The sequence below is a fragment of the Plectropomus leopardus genome, chromosome 23 (assembly GCF_008729295.1).
Source record: "Plectropomus leopardus isolate mb chromosome 23, YSFRI_Pleo_2.0, whole genome shotgun sequence".
NCBI lineage: Eukaryota > Metazoa > Chordata > Actinopteri > Perciformes > Serranidae > Plectropomus > Plectropomus leopardus.
This window is the reverse complement of record NC_056485.1, coordinates 20,800,551-20,823,878: the sequence shown is the minus strand read 5'-3', so window position 1 is coordinate 20,823,878 and position 23,328 is coordinate 20,800,551. Positions and strand designations below refer to the sequence as shown.

General features: G+C 40.2%; 2 protein-coding genes across 4 annotated transcripts; one reads left to right on the top strand and one right to left on the bottom strand.

Annotated features, from left to right (window-relative positions):
- Positions 1–363: 363 nt before the first annotated feature.
- LOC121962490 (transcription factor 7-like) lies at positions 364–1,769 on the bottom strand. Its single transcript, XM_042512748.1, has 4 exons — positions 1,763–1,769; positions 1,484–1,668; positions 747–854; positions 364–638 (listed from the first exon to the last, which is right to left on the bottom strand). Exons 1-4 carry the CDS (start codon positions 1,767–1,769, stop codon positions 579–581), a joined length of 360 nt encoding a protein of 119 aa, XP_042368682.1. The 3' UTR covers positions 364–578.
- A 4,704-nt stretch (positions 1,770–6,473) lies between these two features.
- On the top strand, positions 6,474–23,030 carry LOC121962078 (zinc finger protein 271-like). Of its 3 annotated transcripts, none has more exons than XM_042512271.1 (12): positions 6,474–6,631; positions 7,736–7,992; positions 11,172–11,269; positions 17,197–17,286; positions 17,376–17,553; positions 18,262–18,392; positions 18,514–18,737; positions 19,523–19,659; positions 20,076–20,206; positions 20,424–20,668; positions 21,061–21,185; positions 21,393–23,030. In XM_042512271.1, the coding sequence occupies exons 1-12, from the start codon at positions 6,518–6,520 to the stop codon at positions 22,669–22,671; spliced, it is 3,009 nt and encodes a 1,002-aa protein (XP_042368205.1). In that variant the 5' UTR covers positions 6,474–6,517; the 3' UTR covers positions 22,672–23,030. The 3 variants fall into 3 exon arrangements, with proteins under 3 accessions (XP_042368205.1, XP_042368207.1, XP_042368208.1); XM_042512273.1 differs by having other exon boundaries at positions 6,475–6,631; positions 17,421–17,553; XM_042512274.1 differs by lacking the exons at positions 6,474–6,631; positions 7,736–7,992; positions 11,172–11,269 and adding an exon at positions 16,204–16,520.
- Positions 23,031–23,328: the final 298 nt, after the last annotated feature.

Below are 23,328 nucleotides of genomic sequence, written 5' to 3'. Positions count from 1 at the left end.
GAAAATACAAGTATTTTACTCTGAGCTCAAAGGACGCAGCTACACTTCAAAAAACAGTCATCAAAAATAAGAACATTTACTCCAACAATGTGCTGGTGTACAGTTTTTAGGTACTTGTACTTGAGTATTTCTTTTTTATGCTACTTTATGCTCCTTCTCAATAATATATCTGAGGGATATATTTTTACTTATTAAACTTAAGTCACTCTGCATATTCAGATTATTATTTAAAATAAATTAAAATTATTACTATTTTAAATTAATAAAAGGTCATGTAAAAAGTTATCTGAAGAACGTAGTAGTAGTAGTAGTAGTTGTAGTCGTTATAATAGTAGTAGAAGTAGAAGAAATTGTAGTAGCAGTTTTTGTAGGAAGTAGTAGTTCTTGTATTTGTTGTAGATGATAAAATTGTGGTAGTTGTAAGCTACTACTGGAAATAGTAGTAGTCGAAGTAGCAGTGAAAGTAGTTGTTGTTGATGTTGTAGCAGAAGTAGTAGTATTCCTGTGTTTGTACTTTGGCTGAGCTGAAGTACAAACACAGGTATTAAAAATAAAGCAGGCTTTTATTTTGTTGTCTTTTAACCCGACCTGGTGCAGCTTCCTGTGGACTGCTGGCTCCTTTTCCTCTTCCTTTTACCCTAAAAAGAGAAGAAGAAACCAAAACTTTCTAAAGTACACACACAGTACATGTCATGGATGTACAGTGCAGTACAGTACAATGCAGTACTGAACAGTACAGTACGTACATAGTTGTCTCTGGCGGACCATCCCGGGTAAAGCTGCATGTGGAGCAGTCGCTCCTTCTGGGCCAGTTCGTAGTATTTGGACTGTTCAGAGCGGGACAGAGCGTTCCACTGAAACAGAGACGCGTTATTGGTTAAACTTCATCCTCAAATACATTTTATACTTTTATCCTTCACAGTTTTGTGTTTTTACTTCGATAAAACACATTTAAAAACAAAAGTCAAACTTACGTCAGGCAAACGCAAAGTATTCGAAATTTTATTCCCAAGTATGGTTCAAACAACAAGTAGTAAAAGCAGTAGGCTAGTATGAAGTAGGAGTAGTAGTAGTAGCACTATTAGTAGGAGTAGTAGCTGAAGTAGAGGTAGTATTCCTAGTACGAGAATCTATTTGCTCGTTGATGACGAAGAGGCAAAAGTAGAAAAAGACGAAGCAAAGGAAGAAGACTAAGCAAAAGAGGGAGTTGAAACTAAAGTAGAAGACAGAAAAGACAAGGCAACAATCGTAGTAGAAGACAAAGTAAAAGTAGAGGACAGAAGACAAAACAAAAGAAGTAAAAAAAAACAGTAGACAACGAAGACAAAGCAGAAGTTGAAGAGGAAAGTAACTTGTAGTCGTAAGGAGTAGTAGCAGAAATTGCAGCAGTAGTTGTTGTATTAGTAGTACTGTAGTGCTGCCAATACCACATGAACTGACTGATGACATCACAGTGACATCATCGGGTGTGGGCGGGGCTCACCCTGCGTCCAAGGATGCGGTTGATGGCGGCGCTCTCTCGCTCTCGTCCCTCCTGCAGTACTTTGTGTCTCGTCTCCTTCATGTACAGCATGAAGGCGTTCAGAGGCTTCTTCACCACCTGTCTGCTGCCGAGACACACACAGTAATACTGCGTCAAATACTGCACGAGTACGGCACAACCTGGACCTGTGACAGCAGTAGAAGCGGCAGCAGCAACAGTTCATGGTAGTAACTGTGCTGAAGTACACCAATAGTACTGTAGTAGAAGTCACGGCATTACTCGTCATAATTGCAGTTGAAGTGGTCAGAGAAGAAGTACTAGTAACAGAACTGTAGCAGTACTTACCACAACAGTACTATTATCATGATTAATTATTACTACAGTAGCAGTAGCTGTTGTAGTAGTTGTAGTAGTAGTAGTAGTAGTTATAGTAGTAGTTGTAGTAGAGGCTATGTTAGAAGTAGTAGTTGTAGAAGCAGTGGTAGTAGTCATGGTAATTGCAGTAGCTATAGTAGCTGTAGTCATAGTTGTAGTAATGGCTAAAGTGGTAGTAGTGATGGTTGCAGTAAAGTCTATCATAGAAGTAATTGTAGTGGTAGCTATAGTAGCTGTAGTAGTAGTTGTAGTATTAATATTTTAGATGTAATCATAGTAGCTATAATTGAAGTGGTAGTAACTGTAGTAGTAGCTGTAATAGAAGTAGCTGCAGTAGTTGTAGAAGTAGCTTTGGTAGAAGTAGTTGTAATAGTAGCTATAGTTGAAGTAGTAGGCTCAACTATAATGTAGTAGTAGCTGCTGTAGAAATAGTATATTGAATAGAAGTAGTAGTTGTTGTAGTATGCCTACAAGTAATGGCAATAGTAGTAGTAGTCATAATAGCAGTAGGAATGTGAACTGTAGTACTTATACTTTGAGTATCAAGTATAATTATCAGTCGGCAACTTATGATTGTTGCTGTAAAAGAAGTAACAGTCTAGAAGTTTGCAGTATTGGTATTAGTAGTACCAGTGCTCATGATCTCAGGAGTATTACAGCAGTACCAGTACTAGTCTTTTAAAAGTAATGAAATCATAACGATTTATCTGCAAACTCAACGAACTCACCTGGTGATACTGTTGCCGTGGTAACAAGGGTGTGTCCCGCAGTGGGCGTCGGCCTGTGGGGCAGCGGACGCACTGATTGGCTGGCTGTACGGAGAGGAGGGGGGAAAGTGTCTGTCACTGTAGAGGAGGAGAGGGACGAGAGGATGGACGGACGACTGCAGAGAGACGGAGGACAGAGAAAATATTAATCAACAATAATTTCTGGATCTACCGTTTCTGGCTGATAAATGGTGTCATTTTGGTGTCTAAACTTTTCGTAGAAAAAAAATTGCCAAAAAATTTAAAGAAAAAAGAAACGCCAAAAAAAAAAAGAAAAACAAAATCACCAAAAATTCAAAGAAAAAGAATTTCATGTTTTTGAAAACTGCAAAACAAAAACCAAAAAACTGGGGAAAACACCAAAAGATCAAAGAGAAAATAATTTGCCAAAAAAATAAAGAAAAAAAATCAAAACATTTTAAAAGAGAGAAAAAACTTAAAATTAAAGGAAAAAATATCAAAACAGAGATTTATCATCAAAAAGGAGGAAGGAGGACCCCCCCCCTCAGAGGTCCGGGTTGAGCCCTCAGTGTCCTCAAACCTCAGACGCGCCCCTGTGCAGCAGCACGTACAGACATACTGTTTGACATTCAGAGAAACAGACGGCAGATTTTTGCTTTCAGCTTCTTTCACTGTAACAGTGCCGGATGGCAAACATACTGAAGAAAGGGCAAAATTAGTATGTTCAACATCACACACACACACACACACACACACACACACACACACACACACACACACACACACACACACACAGCTCAGGGGTCGTGCTCCCCTCATGATTGTGTTAGAAGGGGAACATATTGGCTGGAAGGGATAATTTAAACACACACACACACACACACACACACACACACACACACACACACACACACACACACACACTCACAGCAGTAGTCTGAGTGTGTGTCGGTTGTTTCGTCCCCCGCTGCTCAGATTCAGGTCCTGCTGTTGAGGAGGACACCAGTCAAACACCTCCAGTTTACCTGAAAAAAAAACAGGAAAAAGGATAAAAACATAAAAAACGAAAAGTGTTTGTGTTTTCATCATCTGAAGTCGAGGATTTTGTTGTGGATATTTATTTGTCACCCACCACACGCTGCAGCGCTCTGGTTCAGTCCCGTCTCCTGGAACAAGACCAAGGTCGACCAATGAGAAGCAAAGACACATAAATCAGAATAAAAAACAATAAATCGATGCCTGAATTAAGAGTCTGACTGCAGAGAGAAATAATGATATTTGTAACATTAATAATCATGTATTTTAAAGTATTTGTCACACACAAAATGCACGGTACTGTTCACAAATAGAAATTTTTTTGATTGTTCATTTTGGTTTATACAGTATAAGGGAGGTTTAGGGGAAAGTTAAGGAAAAAATGTTTCCTTAACTTAACAATATTTTTTTAAAAAAAGAGTTACAAAATAAAAATAATTTTAAAATCAATATTAAAAACATTTTTGATGATATATTAAATTCCATATCATGATTGCATTAATAATTATATTAAATAATAATGTGCATTACATTAACAGGCTGCACGATAGCTTAGATATGTAAATGTTTTTGCATTTGTGTTTAGCAATTCAAATAAGAATCTGAACTGTTCAATAAATATTATCAAAAATGTTTCACATTAAGGAGATGTGTGGACTATTTTGGTGAGCTGAAATTTGTCAGAAATAAATTTAAAAAGGGCGGGGGGTGGTGACTTTGTTATATTTACACTTTTGTTTTAAAAATAAAAAAATATTTTAAAAAAATGTTCAAAAGTTTTAAAAGAGGAAAAAGAGAGAAAGGGAACCTTTGATGATAATAATAATATGAAAGAAAAATAATAAACTTTTTTATTAACTTTCAGATTTTAAAAAACATGAGAGACAATAATAAAGTTACAAAGAAACAGCACAAATAACAAATGTTATGTAAAAAGAACCCAATATAATAATACTAATAATAATAATACTAATAATAATAATAATAATAATAATAATAATAATAATAATAATGATAATAACAATTCAATAATAATAATTATAATAATAATAATAATAATAATGATAATAATGATAATAATAATAATAATAATAATAATACGTACCCCTCTGCTGGGCATCAACTCCATCTGTTGACTTGAGTCAGTAAAAAGAGAGTTTATTGGTTTAATAATAAAAGGAAGAGCTGAGTGGTGATCATCACCCTCCTCCACAGACTGAAGGCTGAAATCATGTTTGTGGTGTTTATGAACCCGACGCCCCGCCCACAATAGTAATAACAATAATAATAATAACCAGACCTGTCAGCACCGCAGGCTGCTTGTGGTTTCTGATCTGCCGCCTCTGTGAGCGGCGTTTGCTTCAGTGATTTAACGCTTTGAAACCTGGAGAGACGTCACTTTTCTTCATCTCACAGGAATTTAAACCTTTGAACTCTGAATACAGAAAATTATTTTTAAAATTCTAGTGGAAAATGTAAAGGGAAAAAAGAAAGAAAAAAGGCAGCAAAATCATTATATTCATAATTATTATTATTACGCATTAAGAATTATGTTATTAGAATTTTTTATAGTACTTTTTACAGGTCAGTTCCTTGTTTTTATTTCTTATTAACTCTCTTTTTTATTTTATTTGTATTTCTTTATTTCATTTTTAACTAATTTTCAGGTAATCTTCTTGTACTTTTACCCACCTTGCTATTTCGGGGTCTTTTCTTCTTTCGTTGCACGTTGCCCTTTCTTCTTTTTTTCTTTCAAAAATGTGGAGCAAAAGGAAATAAACAACATGGTGAGAAATAAGCAGATTTAGATAATTTTTTTGATGATGGTAAAAATCTCTGTCATTAAAGAAAACCGTTTGAGCAGAGTGAAACTTGTTATTTATTCAGCTGCCATTTAATAAAAGTCAGAACATTCAGATCCAGAAATTTTCCATTTGACACAAAGAAAGAAAAATGTGCCAAAAGTCACAGCTGAAAATATTTTCTCTGCTGATTTCGGCTCGCTGTGATTCAAACATTTCTGACAGCAGTGCCGGCACGTCCACCGGCATCGAGCCCTCTGACCCCCGAACCCGAGGGCCGAGGCAGAGGAGGTCAAAGGTCAGAGGAGAGAGATGGATGGTGGCAGAGGAGCTGTCTCTGGGCAGATATGAAGCTGCATGTTCAACACTGAGTGTTCGACACTGTGAACATCACGAATTAAAATCTCATCCACCTCCATTTGCACTGAACCAGGGAAACACCCTCCTGCGTGTTTACATTATGTGTGTTTTAACATTTTAGGCAATTTTTTGTATTTAGAAAATAAATAAATAAAAATAAAATTAAATCAATTTTAAAGAAAAGTTGCCACATTTACAGCTTCTGGCTGTGATAATTGATGTAATGTGTAATTTGGGCAACTTTAACATGTTTTCTGTTATTTAAGTCCAAATATGACAAAACAGTACTACTAATAATAATAAGGTATAAAACCAAAGTTGAAAATAAAAGCAGAACAGAAAGAGAAAGAAACATTAAACACAGATGAGAAAACAAAGCAAAAGCTTTGTCAAGACATTTTATAGAATAAAAAGTTATGTTGTAAGTTAGTATGTTAAAATAATATATAATAAAAAAAACTAAAAAAAAAAATGTTTTAAAAAAACTGGAGAAAAAAAAGCCAAAAATGGCTTTCTTGAAATCACAAAAAAAAGCGAACACAAAAATTAAATAAAAATCGCCACATTTACAGCTTCGGGCTGTGATAAATGGTGTAGTAACTCGGGGGGGCGGGGTCAGAACGCTCAGGCGCCGTCATATTGTCCAGCAGCCAATCAGAGGCAGAGCAGGGCGGGTCCTTTCTCCACCATCCGGGTACTTGAGCCGAGTGTCGCTGCGGGTTTCAGAGGGAAAGATGGCGGACGACAACCGAAACCCGAAGGAGGAAACCCAGAACTCGGAGCGGCGGAGCCACAGGGTCCGCAGGAGACCCGCATCACGCTCGTCCCCTGAGCCCGCCGGAGTCCAGGTCAGCGCATTCACACCAAACAATTCACAATTACACCAATCACTCTTTCGTTTCTGCGGATTTTCCCACGCGGTGCGATGCGTGTTCTCGCGAGACAACAAACAATAGGCCTGTTCACGCGGAGGTAACCGAGAGGAGCCGATAGCAGCCGAAGGAGGCAGAGACGTTTTTTGTTGTTGTTTTGTTTTTAATTTATCATTCCTTAAATTATACGGTGCGACGGAGGATTAGGGCCATGTTCAAGAAAAACAAGTTAGATTTTGAGTATAAAATCGTAATATTATGAGCAAAACTCCGTAATTTTAGAAGAATAAAGCTGTAATTTTACAAGAAGAAAAACTGCAATCTTATCAGAATAAACTTGTAATATTACAAGAAAGGTGTACTTATTTTGCGAGAAACAAAGTTGGAATTTTATGAGAAAAAAATCGATTTTCAAAAATATAGTTTTATTATAAAGTCGTGTTATTACAGGAAAAAAATTGTAATATTACAAGAATGAAGTCATAGTTTTACAAGAATAAAGTCAGAATTTTATGAGAATAAAGTTGTTACACTCATGAAAATAACGACTTAATTTTTCAAGAAAATAAATCAGAATTTCACAAGAAAAAAGTCATAATTTTGGAAATGAAGTCGTAATATTATGAGGATAAAATAATCAAAATATTACAAGAATGAAGCTGTGAAGAATAATGTGATTTTACAGGTTAAAAATTCAGAATTTTACAAGAAAAAAAAAATATTTTTATGAGAATAAAATCGTAACATTACAAGAATAAAGTTGTAATTTACAAAATAAATGTTTTAAAAGAATCAAGTTTTATTTTTATGAGAATGGAGATTTTTTTTTCTCATAAAATTCTTGCTGTGATTTAATTGAAGCACTGTTATAACAAAGGTGAATAAAAAGGTAAGCAAAAGGTAAACGAAGGACTTTTATAACACTAAATAAAGTACTGTTTTAATGTCAAGTACTGTTATAAAAGTTAAAGTAAGTATTGGTCGTATATATTAATCTAAATGTTATCTATGGTTTTCGAGAGCTCGCTCCACCATGACATCTCACTAACGCACCCTCTTTGTGTCCGTCTGTTGCTATAGAAACGGAAAAGAACTAAGGAAGTCAAGCGTCACCGATGTCAGTTCTGCGGCAGAGCCTTCGCAAGACCTGGAAACTTAAGGGTTCATTACAGAATTCACACAGGAGAGAAACCGTACCGCTGCAACATTTGTGGGACAACGTTCACACACTTGAACACATTCAGAAGACACGGACTCATTCACACGGGAGAGAAGCCGTACCCGTGTGATCAGTGCGAGAGAGCTTTCACCACACTGAGTTTCCTCAAAATCCACCGGTACGTTCACACAGGAAACAAACCGCACCGCTGCGACGAGTGCGGGAAAACTTTTACCATATCGACTTACCTCAAAATCCACCAACGCATTCACACAGGAGAGAAACCATACAAGTGTGATGAATGCGGGAAATCTTTCAGAAGATCAAGCGAAATTAGAAACCATCGCCGTGTTCACACAGGAGAGAAGCCGTACTGGTGTGACCAGTGCGGGAAGATGTTTATTCAGTGTAGCAACCTCAAAGCCCACCGACGCCGGATCCACCACATGTCGTCCCCAGACCTCAGCTAGCTGTCTCCTCGTCCTCGTGCTCCGATAGCTGTGATGTTATATTCTGAGCTTCTCTCCTAAGTGAAAACTGACCAACAGTAACTTTACGTCCTGACCAGCATGTATGTTATTGACCACGTATCACCAGAGCCAGGAGATCGACTCGCACTGACTCATGGATTTTCACATCATGAGAAAAAAGTAACTGCAACTTAATTTGTCAAAGGGACTCATTATTCGTTAACGAACCATCCATTCATTCATTTTTTATAGTCTTAATTATGCTTAAAATTGCCTTTTGTTCCCATAAGAAAATACTCTAACCTCTCAGTGCAGCTGCTGGCTCTGTAACAAAGTGGTTTTTGTTTTTACCGTCAGTGAACCTGAATTTCTCAAATAATAAGCTGGTTCAAAAAGTTTTCGAAAATGTCCTTCTAGTGTCCACAAGGTGTCAGAGAGCATAAAACAGCATCAAAACAGAGCTTGTTGATCAAAAAAAGTGGCAGTGGAGGATCCAACACACCCTCGACAGAGGTCCAAGATAAGACCCTAATGTCCTAAAATCCTTAAAATGTGCTAAATTTCGAGAAAGGTCCTAAAATCTGTGAAATTTCCTAAAATCCTGAAAACATAATAATATCTTGGAAATGTTCTCAAATAATAGAAATGTCTGAAACCTTAGAAGGGTCCTTATTTCCTTGAAAATCCCTAAAGTCTGGGAAATGTCCCAAAATCCTAAAAATGTCTAAAATCCTAACACTTGAGAAGTGTCTTAGAATCTGAGAAACGTCCTCAAATCCTAGAAACGTCCTCATGTCTTGGAGACGTGTATGGGCCTGCTGCGACTGGCCCCTGGCCTCCTTTCGTTTTGCAAAAAGAGATTTTTTTTCTTTAAAAATCGCCAAAATAAAAAAGTTAAATGTTTTTCTCTTTAAAAAAAATAATTGCCAAAAAAAAATCCAATCCAAAAATATATTTTTTAAAACATTAATAGAATTGTTGGTATCGAACAAAGTTTCTTTTTTTAAAATGTATTTCTTGAATGTTTGACCGGACGGGTCATCTTTGCTGCTGAACGATACTTGACTGTCCTTTAATCTTAAACTCGTCAGTTTGGTCGTCTCGCTTTATTTTAGTGCGTCTGATCGAGTTCAGTCTCACACTGGATTTCATCCTCTTTGTTTGTTTTGCTGCTTTCTTGAGTTAAATTCTTCAGTTAGTCACTTTATGTCTTTCCAGTATTCACTGTTTCATTTATTTGTTTCTAGTTATTTGTAATCTCATTTATTTTTTATATTTTAGGAGTAGTTTTTTTCTGTTAAAAAAAATCTGAATAAAAAGTACCATGAAAGTTTTGGAAAAGTCATTGAATTTTGTCTCACATACTTGTATGATAACACATGATGTGTCCAAGGACCCTCAGAAATGTGAAAATCCAACACTAATTTCTGTCTAACAGTTTTATTTTTTCCTAAGAAAATAAAAATCACTATTTAAAAAACAAACGAACAAGCAACTAATTTTGAAGAAATTAAAAAAACAGCAAAAACCCAAACGGTTGTCTTTACAAGTTGCCAAACACTTTGAAAGAAAAAAAGGCCGGCATTTTTTTCTTTAAAAATCACCAGAACAAATTTAAGAAAGAAAAAAAGAATCTGCCAACATTTTTAATGCCAATCTTAAAGTAAACGTTTCTTCTGAACAAGGCATGTTTTTCTTTAAAGATTGTCCGTTTGCCTCAGTCCTGGAGAGGTTTTAGTAAAAATGTGTGTTAAAGCTGACATTTTTATTTATGATCTTACAGCAGGAAGATGATAAAAGGGTTCAGTTTGTAACAGTCCACCTCTGACAATAAACACATTTATTAACCCCTTAAACCTGAGCAAATACTTGATTTCTTTCAAAAGGATGGGAAGATGGCAATGAGTCACACCAGAGGAAATGACCCAAAAATAAATATATAAATGAAACTAAATATTTGAATTTGAAACAAATTCTTGCAATTAGTGGAACATTTCTTCCAAACTGAATCAGAGGGTGAAATAAATTTATTCTTGTTGTTTTCCTCCTGACCTCCAGGTGGCGACTTCCTTTCATTTTAAACAGAGGAACCGGACCGGAAACGAAGCGAACCGGAAGTATGTTTGCGTAGCAGCGTTAGCTTTAGCTGTTAGCAGAGTATCAGACAAGTGAGAGTTTAGGCGGCAGAGCTGCAGGTGAGTCCGCGCGCGCTCAGGTACACACTTTAATCTGGTTTCTGTGACACGAACATCAAAGCGAACACGAACACTGAAGCGAACAGAAGCGAGAACTTCGCCTGCGTTAGCGCACCGTGCTAGCTCCGATGCTAACAGCTAATTAGCTTTTAGCTTCATGTAGTTAAAGTAACAGCAGTAAAAATACGCAAGTATTCTCAGCTTCATCAAAGGTACCAGCAGTAGAAGTACTCAAGTACTCTCAGCTTTATGTTGTTAAAGTATCAGCAGTAAAAGTACACAGGTTTTGTCAGCTCCAGGGGCGGAAACAAGAGTTTGTAAGGTGTGTTTTCTTGGAGATATTTGGGTGTTTTTTTCTTTGTTTGAAAAGTTTTGGTTTAGTTTATTTTTTGCAATTTTTCTGTCTAAAAATCCCTGTCGTTTTTTTGTTTCCTTTTCTCTAAAATGTATGGCACGTTTTATTTTTCCTTTAGAAATTCTTGGTAATTTTTGGAGAAAACATGCCTTCCACACCTGAGTGTCCACGAAAATAAAAATAGCCAAAATTACGTCATTTATCACAGCCATAAACTGTAAAAACAGAAATTACATTTAGATTTTCAAATTTCCATCTGTACATGAACATCTCGTGGGATGAACACAAGAGGAGGCAGCAGCTCCTGAATATCTTTGTTCTGGTTTGTTGTGGACAGGATTCAGAGAGAGTTCAGCAGAGACCAGGATCAGGATGGAGGAGGAGCAGCGGAGCAACAACGTCCCCACAGGAGCAGCAGCAGGCTCGTCCTCTCAGGTCAGTGTTCAGCTCTTCATCACAACCACACTAAAGCCAGCAGGAAGAGATAAAGAACTGAAGAAATATTACAGTTTGTTTGTTTCACACTTTAATTAATAAATAAATCATGGTTCTTAGGTTTCAAAGGGTTAAATACGGGTACACGTGAATCAGCACAGAGCTGACGAAGTTAAATCAATAATAGCAACAAGAAAATTAATAAAAAGAGAGAGAATGATTTAAAAATTAGTAAACATATCAAGAAAACTTTATTAAAAATTATAAGAATTGTACATTCAAAATTTAATTAGAAAAATTATTATTATTGTTCTGATTGCTGCTGTCCACACTGAAACATCACAGAGGAGATAAACAGCCTAATTTTTGCACTAAACTCATTTTTAACCCCATTGTAGCAATCCGTAAATAGAAGAGAAAGGAGGGACAAGTGGCTCAAGGTTACAACAAAACATTTTAGTTAGGCAATAACAAAAAATGTATAAATTCTTCATCAGATTTTTGGGTCTGCCGGCTGCCTCTTTGGGTAGCACAGGAACTACCTGGCACACCTGTGGCTATGTGCATGATCTGCACACGTGCTCCAAAATACATTTTACCATTCACACAGCCCTTCTTTAAATTGCAAATGTGAGTGAAACACTTCTCTGTTAAGACTTGACGTCAGGTTTGATGTGCTAAATACAACGTGCAAATTCTTAGTATCGATACAATTCAGTTAATGTTAGTTTAATTTTGGGCTGATGGGAGGATATGACAGTTAGTCTATTAAAAAGACTAAAACTGCACCAGTATGACAACATTTTGGTTTTGAAGCCTACAAAAGAGCTGTCTTTGCAGGTGTGTGAGCTGAACATTCGTGGGGCGCAGTGTTTGTATTTATATCTGTCGCTCGCTTTGAAAGCGCCACAGTGGAAGAGGACCGGCTGATTCATGAAGTTGAAATGAGGAACTTTTTATACGAAACAAGTTTTTTTTCGATTACAAAAACCTAAAAAACAGAGTCAGCTGGCTGGAGGGAGATCAACAGGAAGCTGAAAGTTTCTGCTGAGTTAAATGACCATTGCTAATAACAAGCTAACACTGGGCTATTTGTGTTGGCAATATTGTTTGTAATTTCCAGTAAATATCATAAAAAGTTTTTAATGATTTAAAGAGAAAATTTAAAAACATAGGAAGATAGCAAGTAGACAGCTGAAAATTATTCAAGGACATTTCTTGGACGATACAACATTTCTAGGGTTTTCGGATGATTCTAGGATTCAAGGACATTTTTAGGGTTTTTATGATGTCTCTAGATTTTAGGAAGTTTGTAAGATTTCGGACACTAATAAGATTCAAGAACATTTCTTGGAGTTTAGGATGTTTATAGGATTTTACAACATTTCCAGGATGCGTCAGTCAAACTTGAACATTGTGGGTTTTGTTCCACGGACATGCTCTAAATGGTTTTTTATGGTTTTAGATAGCTCGATCCACCATGACGTCTCACTGGCTCTTTCTCTCTATGTCCGTCTGTTGCTATAGAAACGGAAAAGAAGAAAGGAAGTCAAGCGTCACAACTGTCAGTACTGTGACAAATCCTTTACAAGATCTGGAAATTTAAAAGTTCATCAGAGACTTCACACAGGAGAGAAACCATATCGCTGTGACCTTTGTGGGACAACATTCACACAATTAAGTAAATTAAGGAGACATCAACTTATTCACACAGGAGAGAGACCATTCAGCTGTGACCTGTGTGGTAAAACTTTCTTGACATTAGATGAACTTAAAGTGCATCACCGTGTTCACACAGGAGAGAAACCATACTGGTGTGACCAATGTGGGTCAGCTTTCCAACACCATAGTCACCTTAAAAGTCATCAACGCATTCACACAGGAGAGAAGCCGTACAGCTGTGATGAATGTGCGAAAACTTTCAAGACATCAAGTGACCTTAAAAGACATCAACGCATTCACACAGGAGAGAAGCCGTATAGCTGTGGTGAATGTGGGCAAACTTTCACGACATCAGGTGGCCTAAAAATCCACCAACGCATTCACACAGGAGAGAAACCGTACTGGTGTGACCAATGTGGGAAAACTTTCAGAACGTCAGGTGACTTTAAAATCCACCAACGCATTCACACAGGAGAGAAGCCGTACTGGTGCGACCAGTGTGGAAAGATGTTTTCTCAGAGTAGTAGCCTTAAAGTCCACCAGCGCTGCCACACTGGGTCGTGTTAACCGTTTTTTCGGAGCCAAACAAACTCTTTCCTCGTCCTCGTGCTCTCATAGCTGTGTTGTTATATTGAGTTTCTCTCCTAAGTGAAAACTGACCAACAGTAACTCTGTTCTCATCAGCATGTATGTTATAGTGCCTAAAACTACACACTAACCCTGGAGACGTGGTCCTGGTAGACGCTGGTCAGAGCCAGGTCATCTGCTTTTAGTGATTCAGTGTTTTAATGAATTCTTTGGTTTTCACTTTATGAGAGAAAAAATAACTAATTGTATGTGTGAAAATAAGTGATTATTCATTAATGAGCCATACTTTAATTATGTTTAGTTTTCACGTTTTTCAGCCGTGCAGTTCAGCATGTTTGCTCTTTAAGATTCCTGTATTTTCAGCAGCACTTTGCAATTTTTAGCTCTCAGCATTCACACATATACTCTGATGGAAATGTCTGTTCTCATTAAAGGAGCTGACACAAAGAGATGTTTTGACTCATCATTTGAGTCAGAGAAATGTGCTAAAATCCTAGAAACATCCTGATAAGACAAATCCTGAAATCTTAGACATGTTCTAAAATCCTGGCTGTGATGTGTTACCAGAATGGATTATATTAATAGATTATGCACAAAAAAAAAGAAATAAAAGATTACCCTTTGGTCATGGCAGCCCAAATCTCTCAGTGTGGGAGCGAGCTGAAATATGAAGTTTCCTCTTTCCTGTTCTCACTCACGAACAACAACGTTTGTGCTGTTCTCTCGTTCTTCTGAGTGCACGAACAAAAGTACGTAGGATGGAACTTAAAATGTTTTCATTGTGTTTTCTCCGTTCCACCGTGGCCTCTTACTCTGTTTTTTCTGTATGTCTGTCTGTTGCTATAGAAACAGAAAAGAGGAGAGGAAGTCAAACGTCACGGCTGTCAGCACTGTGACAAATCCTTCACACGGTTTGGATATTTAAAAGTTCATCAGAGAGTTCACACAGGAGAGAAACCTTACAGTTGTGACCAATGCGGGGCAACTTTCACACAGTTAAGTACATTAAGAAGACATGAGCTCAGTCACACAGGAGAGAGACCGTACAGCTGTGACCTGTGTGGGTCAGCCTTCCTACACAACAGCCACCTGAAAAACCATCGGCGCATTCACACAGGAGAGAAACCGTACAGGTGCGACCAGTGCGGGAAAACCCTCACGACATCCAGCGAACTTAAAAAACATCAACGTGTTCACACAGGAGAGAAGCCGTACAGCTGTGATGAATGTGTGAAAACCTTCACGACATCAGATTCCCTGAAAAAGCATCAACGCATTCACGCTGGAGAGAAACCGTACAGGTGCGTTCACTGTGGAAAAACTTTCAGAACATCAGGTGACTTTAAAATCCACCAACGCATTCACACAGGAGAGAAGCCGTACTGGTGCGACCAATGCGGGAAGATGTTTTCTCAGAACAACTCCCTTAAAGTCCACCAACGCCGCCACCATGCGTCGTCTTGAACAGTCGTCAGAGCACAGCTCGCTGTTTCCTCGTCCTCCTGCTCTGACAGCGCTGTCGTATTCTGAGCTTCTCTCCTACATGAAAACTGACCAACAGTAACTTTATGTTCAATACAACGTGTATGTTATCGTGGCTACAACTGCGTATTACCGTGGATCGACGGTCCAGGTAGATGTGAGTCAGAGCCAGGTGATCTACTTTTACTGTTTCAGTGTGTTTTCCTATTTTTCACTTTATAAAAAAAGGAACTTTATATTTATTTGTGAAAAAAATGATTATTTATTATTGCACTATCTTGTCATTTTTGTCTAGTTTTGGCTTTTGATCCAGCAATAAAAGATGTTAAATTCAGTTTAACGACTAGTTCTATAACAAAGAGGTATTCTTTTTCCCATCAATTAATCTGCAAATAACACACACTCGTTAAACATTCACACGTTTATTCTGATGGAAATGTCTCAAAGAGACGTTTGACTCGTCATTTGACTGTTTCCGTCAGTCAGTATCAGTAGTCGTTTCCACCTAAGTACTGTGCCTGAGGACAGTTTTGGAGTATATGTACTTAACTCGTACTTGTTTGTAAAAATCCCAGTGGACGATCCCACACCCCCGACAGAGCTCCTAGCCAAACCCCGAATGTCCCATAAATTTTCTGAAGTCCAAGAAATGTCCTGAAATCATGGAAACATCCTGAAATCCAGGTACTGTGTAGCATCCTTAAATCCAAGGACCAGCCGAAAGTCCTCGAGATAACTTTAAAGAAAATCCAAGAAATGTCCTGAATTCCTTGAAATGACCTAATGTTCTGCTGTGTGGGGGCCAGGGGCCATTTCTTGGATTTTAGGATGGTTTTTTTTTTAGTTTGTATGATTTTAGTACTTTTTAAGGATTTTAGGACATTTCTAGTATTTTAAGTCATTAGTGTCTTGTCAAGGACCTCTGTCGGGGGTGTGGGGGATCCTCCCTCTGGCTCTTTTTTTGGTAAACAAACTCTATCTTGATGCTGTTTTGTGTCTCTGGCACCTTATGGAGACGAAAAGGACAAAAACTATTCATGGTGTCAATCACTTTATGTTTATTGTGAAGTAGAAAACAGTTGGGGGCCACATTTGGCCCGCGGGCTGTAATTGAGTATCGGTGCATCTGTGAGGACATCTTCACTCTCTTTGTTTCTCGCCGGGCGCATTTTGAAGCTGCACCACAACCCGGAACAACACGGTGCACGGCGCGTAAATGTGCGGCGCTGTTGTGCGTAAAATCCGAAGTGTGCGCACAAATTAAAGATGTTTTACTGGATGAAGAGGAGCGGCGGCGGCTCGGAGCCTCTGGACGGGCTCGGTGACATGTCCAAGGCCGAGATACTGAGGGGGATCGTCACGGAGAAGCTGTCCACCGCCGGGCAGGAGATCCTGGCGGTGGTGGAGAGGACGCTGGCCGGGTACGAGGAGGAGGCTCTGGGCTTCAGACGGGAGATCGCCCGGCAGAGGAGACAGCTGGAGCTCCTGCTGCAGCCTCGGGTCAAACTGGAGAGGAAAGGTCAGGGCGCGGATGCGCTCAGCGGGACCCCAAAAACCCGCCACGAACACCCGCGGCCGCTCTGGTCTCCGGTTGTCGTGGACCGTTGAACTCCGTTTAAAAAACTGCGCATTTAACGTTTTTCTGTTTGCGCGCAAAACTGCAAACATCAGAGACACAAAACACACCGCGCGCACACGTTTCCACGATATTACGCACAATTCGGCGCGAAAAAAGTTTCATTAAATACAACAAATTTAGTCAGATTTTGCAATTCGTTCATGGGCCCGACTCTACCTATCTGTTAATACGTGTAATAACTTTACTGCAGTGATACTCAACTTACGGCCCGCGGGCCAAATCTGGCCTCCGATAGGCTGCTTGGTGGTCCCCGTCATTTTCTAACTCACAATAAAATGAAGTGGTTGACTTGGTCAATAGCTTTTGTACGTTTAGTCTCCATAAGGTGTCAGGGACATGAAACAGCATCAAAATAGAGCCCCGACAGAGGGCCTACATAAGACACTAATGTCCTAAAATACTAGAAATGTCCACAAGTACTAGAAATTTTACTTTAACTAGAAATGTCCTAAAATCTGGCGAATGTACATATTCGGCTGCTCATACCTTTATTATTAGAGATCAAGTCTTTGAAAAATGTATCTGATTTTCTTTTTCTTTTCACTGACGCGTGAAGCCGTAAACTCGGACCTGGAGAGCCACGAGGTCGTCGTTTTGAGCGACGGGGAGGAGGAGGAGCAGGAGGAGGAGCAGGAGGAGCAGACAGGTTAGTTTTCACCTTTTTAATGTGTTTAAACATTAGATACATTTATCAAAATGAGATAAGACTTCCGTAAAGAGCTGACTGAGGTGCAGGCGATAAACGCCGGATCACCACATCAAAGACTCACCTGTGTGCAGGTGTGGAGGACTCCAGGAGCCTGGACCTGCTGTGGTTCGACGACGACGACGAGGATATCGATGACGGAGGTGATGAAGAGCAGCAGCTGAGACGAGAAGATCTGAAGGACCCCGATTTCCAAATCACATCAAGGTTTATTACAACAGAACTTTATTACAACAGTGCTTTATTACAACAGTGCTTTATTACAACAGAACTTTATTACAACAGTACTTTATTACAACAGACCTTTATTACAACAGTACTTTATTACAACAGTACTTTATTACAACAGAACTTTATTACAACAGTACTTTATTACAACAGTACTTTATTACAACAGAACTTTATTACAACAGAACTTTATTACAACAGTACTTTATTACAACAGACCTTTATTACAACAGTACTTTATTACAACAGTACTTTATTACAACAGAACTTTATTACAACAGAACTTTATTACAACAGAACTTTATTACAACAGAGCTTTATTACAACAGTGCTTTATTACAACAGTACTTTATTACAACAGTACTTTATTACAACAGAACTTTATTACAACAGTACTTTATTACAACAGTACTTTATTACAACAGTACTTTATTACAACAGAACTTTATTACAACAGTACTTTATTATAATAGAACTTTAATAAACTTTATTATAACAGTACTTTAACTTTATTATAACAGTACTTCATTGAACTTTATTACAGTACTCTAACTTTATTATAACAGAACTTTATTGAACTCTATTATACTAGTCTGTAACCTTTATTATAACAGTACTTAACTTTATTATAACTACTTTATTAAACGGTTGTTTATTTGGTTATTAAGCTGCTGACCATCTCCACAGGTTAATTTCCCCCAGAGTTCAGTCTGGCAGGAGGAAGCCCGGCAGGCCTCGTAAAAGCGACACACAGAGCCACGTGGACCTGAGAGTCTGCATCCTGGAGGACTCTCGGACCGACGTGCTCTCCAGCACGGGTACGTTTCTACGGCAGCGCGGACAGAAGTGAAAAATAACTTGTATTTAGTTTTTGATTCCTTGTCGGCCTCCCTCAGGTCATAAAAACAGAAATGAAGCGCTGGTTTCCGTCTGTTCCAGTGTACAGGAAGCACCCGCTGCAGCAGGTCAGGTGTCCCCGTCACCTGCAGGAGGCGGACTTCCTGGACCTGCTGAGGTCCACCTTCCCTCAGCTGGACCGCAAACCGTTTGACGTCTTCACGACCAACAGAGGGAAGAGGCTGCAGCCGCTCCGCGTCAAGACGCTGACGCCCGCCGAGATCTGCAGGAGCTCCGGAAACTCCGCCCTCTACATCCGCCCGAAGGTACCGAGTACCGTGACTGCGTTTAAAGTCTGCTTTAACCCTTTGAGACCTGGATGCGCCTCAGTTTGGACGCCTTAAAACCTCTGAAGCCCGAGCAGATAAATTAAGTTTCTTTTTTGTTAAAACATGAAAAAAAAGGTCAATGAGCAACGTGGCGAGAAATGTCTCAAAAGAAGAAAACCGTAAAACGTGACAAAAAAATGACCCGAAGAAGAAAAAGGAGAAAAAAATAGGAGAAAAGTTACAGAAAACAGCATTTATGATTCTGTTTTTAAAATTATGTTAAAGGAGTTTATTTCTTTTTTTCTCAAAATTTTTTATGTTTTTTTTTTTTTACAAGACAAAAACAAAAAAAAAGACAGAGGAAACTGTATTTGTAATTATTGTGATTATGTGTTTAAAATTATGTTAGAGAAAAAAATACTTTTGTACTGTTTTTTTAATAAAAAAAGAAAAAAATAACTTTTGTAAAACTGCTCGATAATTATGTATTAAAAACGATTTTGAAGAAAAAAACCTTTTTAGCGCTTCTTTTCAGGTCATTTTCTTGTCATTTAAATTTTTTTTGTTGATTTTCTTGTGAAGTTGTCCGTCAGTGTGGCCTTGGGGGAAAACAAATTAGCCAAAAATGTTGTAATATAATCTATAAATCTTTATTTTGTGGTTATTAAAATAAAACATCAATGACATTATTTTTTTAAAGTGTAATTTGATTATAATGAAGCCATTTTTTTGTCTGTCGGAACATTTTGAAACTAACGGAGTGAAATTTTGTCTTTTTTCAGAGCGATTTGGGATCCGTGTCGCCGAGCGGAGACGATCCTCGGAGCAGCGGGGAAAACCTTCGACCTCGGCTGAGAGACGATGACTCTCCGTCCGCCTCTGCCGCCGCGTCGGCCGATGAAACCGACACAAACTCCAGGTGACTAAACACGAATCTGCTCAAATGAGCTTCAGGCTCCGCACGGTCCTGGAAAACCTGGAAAAGTCATTGAATGTGCACATAAAAATCCAGACCTGGAGAAGTTTTGAAAAACTAAAATATCCTGAAAGTTTTTGAAAAGTCATTGAATTTTTATTCACTGATCCGTATGATAACGGGTGATGGGTTCAAGGACCATCGGAAATATAAAAATCAAACAGTAATTTCTGTTTTTACGGTTTCTGGCCGATAAAAAGACAAAAATGTTTAAATGTTTAAATCATCAACAAAAATTAAAACCATCAAAAAAGATTTTTTTTAAAAAGCGTGTTTGTGGGAAAAGTAAAGTTTACGGGGTCACAGGTCAAACAGGAGCTGATTGTCGTCAATAAACAGATTTATCGATCGTTTTTCAGGTTATCGTCTCCCAGAGTTCAGTCTGAGAGGAGGAGGCGCGGCAGGCCTCGCCTCGGAGAGGAGCCCACTCACCACCTCCTCAAAGTCTGCATGCTGGAGGAGCCGCGGTCAGACCGGCCGTCACGCAGAGGTGAACACGGCGCCGTCCGAGAGGGCGGGGCTTAGACACGAACGCTGAGACGCAACGAAGTCCAAAAATATTCGAAGGAAAAACGCTAAAAGTTTTTGCTTCATCAAAGTGAAACGCTGAGTGTTTGTGCTCCTGCTGACGCTCCTCTCCTCCTCTTCCTCCCCTTCATCCTCTTCCTCTCCTTTCCTCCTCTCCTCCTCCTCCTCCTCCTCCTCAGTGCTGACCAAGTCCTCGGTGCAGGAGGTCAGGTGTCCCCGCGGCCTGCAGGAGAAGGACTTCCTGGACCTCCTGCGGTCCTCCTTCCCTCAGCTGGCCGGAGGCGACAAACCGTTCGACGTCTTCAAGTCGGATCGCAGCCGAAAACTCCACCGAGTCAAAGTGCAGTCGATGACGCCGGAGGAGATCTTCAGGAGCAGCAGGTCTGCGTGCGCCGAGAAGACGCTCCTCTACATCCGACTCAAGGTACAGACTGCTGACACAGTTTTAACAAGGACTTTCCAGGACTTTTCCAGACCAAACATTCTCTGAAACGACGGTCGATGCTCGCTGTCGGTGCTGTCTCATCACCGTGTTACAGCTTTTTAAATATATTTTATTAAAGATTTAAATCGGTTCAGAACGGGATTAAAACCGAATGTTGTTTTTGGTGTTCAGGTAAGAAAACACTCCTGCCAAAAACGGCATATTTTTCTATGCAATTAATTTTTTTAATTCTTCACAAGTTTTGTTGCTCTGAGGCGTTTTTTTAACGCTGTTTAACGATTCATCCAAGTTTGTTGAAAAAAAATGTAGAGATTTGATTTTCAGCCTTTTTAAGTAAACTTTTGTTTCCTTTAAATCATCGACTCTCGCAGACCGGAGAGGAGGAGGAGGAGGAGGAGGAGGAGGAGCTTCAGCTTGTTCAGAGAAACGATGATGTCAGCAGTGACTCTCCGTTCACCGACGCCATAAAAAGTGACGCAGCCGAGATCAGCTCAAGGTGAATAAACAATGAAAAAGTGCCCAGAATTTCTGAAATTTTCGAGTTAACCGGCTCAGTTCGAAGGCTCAAACTGACATTTATCATCTTAATTTCATCAGGACAAACATTAACATTTGTTTGGTTTTTTAAAACATTTACGGCATAAAAAACGTCAGTATTCAGTTTCACGACTGAAACTAACTCGCCGTTTTTGTTCCACGTCAGCGCTGTTCCTCGTGCAGACGGTACCGGAGAGGACGTCCAGCAGCGGGACACGGAACCAGCTGCTGATGAAGACGCCGCTGAGAGCCAGGCGGACTCTAGCGATGTCGGAGACGAGGCGTTGGACGGAGACAAGGTGTTGGACGGAGACAAGGTGTTGGACGGAGACGGTGACTGGAAGCCAAAGAAGAAGAAGAAGAGAGGGCGTGAGGCCTCAGACGTGGAAGGCGAGGCGGTGGCGAGCGATAAAATCCCGTGTAAAGTGTGCGGCGTTTGGTACCGGATCCTCGGCAGCCTGATCAAACACGCGTGGAGCCACCTGGAGGAGGGGCATCATGTGTGCGGCGTGTGCGGCGAGCGTTTCGAGTCCGTGGACGAGCTGAAGTCGCACCTGAGAAAATACCAGAAAACTCACGAGTGCTCGTACTGCAGGAAGTCGTTCTTCACCGTCACCGGCCTCAAGTGCCACACCACCGTGCACACGGGGAACCGGCCGTTCAAGTGTGACGTGTGCAACAAGGCGTTCCCTCACATGTCGGGGCTGAGCGTGCACCGCTGGGTCCACGTGGACGACAAACCGCACAAGTGTCACGTGTGCCCGAAGGCGTTCGGCCTGAAGGCGCAGCTCCGCGCTCACGCGAAGGTGCACACGGGCCGAGACAAGTACCACTGCAACCTGTGCAGCAAGTCCTTCAACGACCTGCGCTCGCTGACTCGCCACAAGGCCACGCACTCGGGGGAGCGGCGCTACAGCTGCGGCGTCTGCGGGAAGCGTTTCAAACTGCCCGGCACGCTCAAGTCTCACGAGAAGACGCACACGGTGAGAGAGCGGCCGTTCCTCTGCCACGTCTGCTGCAAGACCTTCATCTCCAACTGCAGCCTGACCACGCACATGAAGACGCACAGCGGCGAGCGCCCCTTCGTCTGCACCGTCTGCGGCAAAGGCTTCATATCCAACGGCGAGCTCAAGGCGCACACGCGCGTGCACACCGGCGAGGCGCCGTACGGCTGCTCCGAGTGCGGCCGCTATTTCAAACGCAAGAGTCACCTGAACAACCACGTGAGGAGCCACCTGGGCATCAAACTGTTCGTCTGCACCGTCTGCGGGAAGCCGTGCTCGCGGCAGGAGCACCTGACGGTCCACATGAGGACGCACAACGGCGAGCGGCCGTACCAGTGCGACGTCTGCGACAAGGCGTTCACGCAGAGCCACTGTCTGAAAACACACATGAGGAGCCACCAGGCCGAAGACACGCCGCCGCTGAACGCGCCCTCGTCCTGAGAGACGCCGCTGTTCCTCCGTCCGAAGAGTCGCGATGGAGGTCGCCACGTTTATTCTCATTTAACGTACGAAATTAGAACGTCACCATCACCCGCGTCCTTCATGATGTCATCGATACAGCCCCAAGAGGGCGGAGTCTAAAGTTACACATGAAGGAGGCGACGGCGGAGGAGGTCAGAGGTCAGTGCGGCCGTTAAATAACCTCGCAGGCTTCGTACCGGCGGTTTGAGGTGCTTCAAGTCCTTGAATTTGGCTCTTAGAAATGTAAGAACTTGAATACCGTGAAAATCTTTTCAGGACAAAAGAAAAAAAAAACATCAAGATTAAAGAAATCTCAGAAACAAATTTCAAGAAAACACGCCGCATGTTCTGTTTTTTAAATAATCACTGAAAAAGTTTCCCAGATCTTTATTTAAAATTGCCATGTTTTTTTGGTTTTTTTTAAAGAACCACGGGTTTTGGTGGTGTGTAAAAGTTTCCAAGAAAAAACTATCTGCAATATATTTTCTTTACAAACTGCCAAGAATTGTCAGTTTCTTGCAGTAATAAATTGTGTCAATTTGGTCATTTTAAAAGAAAAAAAATTGCCAAAGGTTTTTTTTTTTAATTTCAACATCAAGGATTTCTAAAGCAAAACAAATGCATGATTTTTTCCCT